Source organism: Benincasa hispida, chromosome 4 (genome assembly GCF_009727055.1).
Source record: "Benincasa hispida cultivar B227 chromosome 4, ASM972705v1, whole genome shotgun sequence".
Taxonomy (NCBI): domain Eukaryota; kingdom Viridiplantae; phylum Streptophyta; class Magnoliopsida; order Cucurbitales; family Cucurbitaceae; genus Benincasa; species Benincasa hispida.
Window position 1 is genome coordinate 46303364 of NC_052352.1, and position 5067 is coordinate 46308430.

Sequence of the window (5067 nt, forward strand, 5' to 3'; positions counted from 1 at the left end):
ATTTAAAAGATTCAAACCAAACTAACTCTTGATCAGACATCTTCGAATTATAGAAATTTTAAAAATATATATTTACATGAGATTGTATTTCATGGAACATTCCTTAAAAGTAACATCAACTTATATATTAAAGTTAGATCATTTAAATTAGCATACTTTTATATGATAATAAGACATTATGGTTCTCAAAAACCCATGCTTTTCTCCTGAAGTGGAACATTTCTTTGACATAGGGCCCGTTAATTTGAGACTTATGGTGGAAACTAGCTGTAATCTTCCTTTTGTATACCACTTTCATTTGATTGTTGTTTCGACGAAAGACATATCCCTTGTAAATTTATTCTATTTTCCTTGATTTGAATCAATTCTTTTGCAACCAAAGTGTGATCACTACGGTCTCGTTCGGATACTATTTCGTATTTTATTTTTGGTTTTTGAAAATTGAGTCTATTTCTTTTCCATTTCTTACAACGATTTGTATCTTTCTTAACCTTAATGGTTGAATTATTAACCAAATTTCAAAAAACAAAAACAAGATTTTAAGAGCTACCTTTTTAGTTTTTAAAATTTGGCTTGGTTTTTTAAGCAATTGTTCAAAAGTAGATAACAAATGAATAAATTTGAAGGTGACCAAAGTATTAATGATAGACTTTTATCAGTTTCTGTCACTAATAGACAGTGATAGACTTCTATTAATGTCTATCGGTGATAGACTTGTATCAGTTTCTATCACTTATAGGTATTGGTAGACTTCTATCAACGTCTATTTGTAATTAATTTTTGCTATTTGTGTAAATATTTTTCCTTATTGTTCTATTTTTAAAAATTTTCTTTTTTTCTTTTATAATTTTTATTTTTTAAACATGGTTTAAAATGTTTTCTTTATATAGGGAAATAATTTAATCTTTTTTTAAATAAAAAGCAATGTGGTCTCTTTCAAAAAAACAAAAATGGTCCCTTTCAACTTATGAAAAAGTATCAGATAGATTTTGATTATGGGAGAAATATACTAGATATGTAAAATAAATGTTAATTTTGAAAAGTAAAATTAAAAATTAAAAAACTTATTAGAAAGTGGCATAGGAACGGGTTCTAAAAACAATGTGAAATACGTGTACGTAGCTATAATGAGTTTGAATCACAAACGTAATTGGATTATTTTTTATTAAATTTACTTACAATTACAAATCTATCACATTTACTGTTATCCATTACCACTTGAGCATAACAATCACGGTAAAAGTAAAGATAATAGTAAATATGATAATTTATAATTCTCATATTGTTTCAGTATAATATCGCTAACAATAACGGTAAAGTTAGTAGATTTGACATAATTTTCGAGCACAATTAAATTGAGCACCATTCATTGCTCAATTAGATTGCAAGTTTTGATTATAAATTTTGAGGTGGGTCTCATACATCATTACAATTACGGAATACAAGTAAACAACAACAATCGTAATCAACTAGGGCCAATTTTTTATTTTACCATTGATGGATTATGTTTTAGTTGGGATAATGGTGACCTTAATTTCAAAACTATCTTCTAATCCTACTTTTAGTATATTTCTCATACATTTTGAATGAATGGTACAATTTATCCAAATTTCTACCTATGGATTACTTAACTAACATGTAGGGTTAAAAAAAAAGAGAGTTGTATATATAAATGGCAAGTCCCTCATGATTCATTGTGCCACACTCATTAGTTTTATAAATGACAATGGATTCAAGTAGCTCTCAATTAGAGTCCCAAGAGCAAGCACTAAATCAACAACTTCCTTTTCTCGACACTTCCCAATTAACCCATAAAACCCTCTTCATTCCTTCCAAATTCATTTGGCCAAAAGGGGATTTAGTAGACGCTTATGAAAAGTTGAGTGAACCACATATCGACCTTGAAGGGTTCCTCAAGGGCGATAAAGAGGCCACCATTGAAGCATCCAAGCTCGTGAGGAAAGCCTGTTTGAAACATGGCTTCTTCCAAGTTACTAACCATGGCGTCGACCAAAATCTCTTGGCCATTGCCCTTGATAAAATGGGCACTCTTTTTAACCTCCCTTTTAACCTTAAGAGTAGGGCTTCCCACGCCCGAGCTGCCAAAATGTGGGGCTTTTCCACTGCCCATTCTAATCGCTTTTCCTCGAAGCTGCCATGGAAAGAAACTTTCTCATTTGGGTTCGACCATTCTTGCAATAGCTCCAATAATGAACCACCTGTTGTTGATTTCTTCTCTTCTACTTTAGGCAAGGAATTTGAAGAAATAGGGTATGCACTATACTTAAATCTCTCCATCTCAAAGAATTTTTTAAAAAAGAAATTGAAAAGAAAATTCGTTTGATCTGCAGATACACCATCTTTCTGCAGTTCACTCGGTTGTTCAATTATAATTTGTTACATGACAAATTCTTTCTTTTTTTTTTTCCTTAAACATTCTTTAGTTTTTTCTATAATTACAAAAATATCGATGCAAATCAAGATGCACCCAAAATATTGTACGATTGCAATGCTTTATGTTTTGAAAGATTCCCGTAAGGGATAGGTACTCATTCCCGGCCGCTTTCTCTTAGTGTTCATTTTCAAGTAATAAATTAGATTTGTGTGTCATTATTATAACTTTTACTCTTTATTTTCGTAGTAGACAACTAAGATCCCGTTTAGTAACTATTTGGTTTTTTAAAATTAAGATTATTTTCTCTTAATTTACTACAATATTTTGCATCTTTCTTAAGAAAATGAGTTGAAATCTTAGCCAAACTACAAAAACATAAAAAAATATTTTAAAAATATCTTTTTAGTTTTTAAAATTGGACTTAAATTTTGAAAACATTGAAAAGATAGTAAAAAAAAAGGTGGAAAGGATGTTTATAAGCTTAATTTTTAAAAAAATTACAAACCAAAAGCTAGTTAAGACCTATTTGGTTTTAAAAATTAAACATATTTTCTAAATTTCTTACAAAAATCTTTATTTTTCTTCCATAAAAGAGTTACATTTTTAGCCAAATTTTTTTAAAAAAAAACTATTTTTTTTAGTTTTAAAACTTACATTTGTTTTTTAAAACAATGGTTGAATGTATTTAATAGTATGAGATTTCATCTCAAAATCAATTGACAACGAGATGAGTAGCCTATCTATGTTAAAAAGCTCGTGAGGTCTCTAGATTTTTCTAATGTAGGATTCTCGAAAGTATAACAAATGAAAATGATATTTATAGACTTAATTTAAAAAAATGAAGAATTAAAAAAAAAAAATTACTAAACACAGTCTAAATAGCTACCAAATTTGAGGATTTATGATTAGGATAAAATTGAATAACGAGCAGGGTTATATATGAAAAATACTGCGAAGCAATGAAGGAGCTTTCACTAGCATTGACGGAGCTTTTGGGGCTAAGCTTGGGATTGGAGAGATCGCATTTCCGCAAATTTTTCGAAGATGGAAGCGCCATAATGCGATTGAACAGCTACCCAATTTGCGAACAAGGCGGCGTGGCCCTCGGCACTGGCCCTCACTGCGATCCAACAGCCTTGACCATCCTCCACCAGGATCAGGTCGGCGGCCTCGAAGTGTTGGCCAACAACAAATGGCACTCCGTTCCTCCCTCTCCTAATGCACTTGTCGTTAACATTGGCGACGTCTTCATGGTTAGTTCCCCAAACAAATAACATATTCAAACACTTTATTCTTTCCCTCTCTCTCTATAACATACATCATTCGATTACGTCATGTAAGTTGTCTTTCTATTACATCACCAATTTTAACTTGAAAATTACTTCATATAAGCTATTTGATTTTTTTTTTTTCACTTTTTTTTTTTACCATATTGTTTTCACTTTTCTCGAGTTTATACTTATAGCCATATTAAAAAAAAATTAAAAACTAGTCATGTGAATCTCTTTATATTGTATTTGGAGCATGATGAAAGTGCTACGAATATGTAGTTGAGATGTTTAGATGCATCTTCTGACTTTTTTTTTAGTAACATGTTAAAGAAACTACCCATTTTTACTTTTCAAATTTTGATTTGCATTTAAGAATATTCTTTAAAAGTGAAAAAAAATTGGAAAGTGGTGTTTTGAAGCTCCATTTTTTTTAAAAAAAAAAAAAAGATTATCAAAAGGAGTCTGAATCATGATTTGATCCAATACTTTACGTTTATGCATTAAGAAAAAAAATATTTTTTTTTTCAAATATAGAGGAGAAAATGTCATTAGCAATCGCAACATTGATAAATCACCACTAAATCAAAAACCTTAAGCATATGGGTTATAATAGATTTATTTACATCAATCTTTTAACACTCCTTCCGTAATTATTCTATGTTGTGTTTGATTTTTGAAATTCGGATGAAAATTCAATAACGGAAAATTGTCATGGAGGAAATGACAGGGTTGAATAAGATTTCCTACTCTTTTTAATAAAAAAACAACTCTTGTTCTCATTCCATATTAAATTACTATCGAATATAACATTTTAGGTTAAATGAGTTACGATAAATTTAAATAGTTTTATTAATTTTGTGAAGGCATTGTGCAACGGAGAATACAAAAGCTGCGTGCATAGGGCGGTGGTGAACAAGCACAAGGAGAGGAGGTCATTAGCATTTTTCCTTTGTCCGAGGAATGACAAGGTGGTAAGGCCACCGGAGAAACTTATCACCGGCGACGGGTCGAGAAACTTCCCAGATTTTTCCTGGTCGGAGCTGTTTGAATTCACACAGAAACACTACAGAGCCGATGCTGTAACTCTTCAAAACTTCACCAAATGGATCGTGTCGTCGAGGCCATATGGTGTTTAGTGCCTATGGATTCTCATCCATTCGTTGGCTAATCAGAGCGTTTATCGGTTGTTTTGTTTGGTTAAGTTTGAAATTTGGATTAGTGTTATAACTATCTTTTGTACTAATTAAGATTAAGAAATTTTAATAATTGTGAGTGAAATAGTAGAGGATATGTTGAATTTCCAATTCTGTTTAACGACTATTTATGTATTACTACCACTGATAAATCAATGAGAAATAACAATTTCAATTATTATATGAACATGTGAAGGTTTGATTTCAA

The 5067-nt window shown here is 30.7% G+C and overlaps 1 protein-coding gene across 1 annotated transcript; it reads left to right on the plus strand.

Annotated features, from left to right (window-relative positions):
* Positions 1 to 1726: 1726 nt before the first annotated feature.
* On the plus strand, positions 1727 to 4802 carry LOC120076223 (gibberellin 20 oxidase 3-like). Its single transcript, XM_039029987.1, has 3 exons — positions 1727 to 2271; positions 3327 to 3648; positions 4530 to 4802. Exons 1-3 carry the CDS (start codon positions 1727 to 1729, stop codon positions 4800 to 4802), a joined length of 1140 nt encoding a protein of 379 aa, XP_038885915.1.
* Positions 4803 to 5067: the final 265 nt, after the last annotated feature.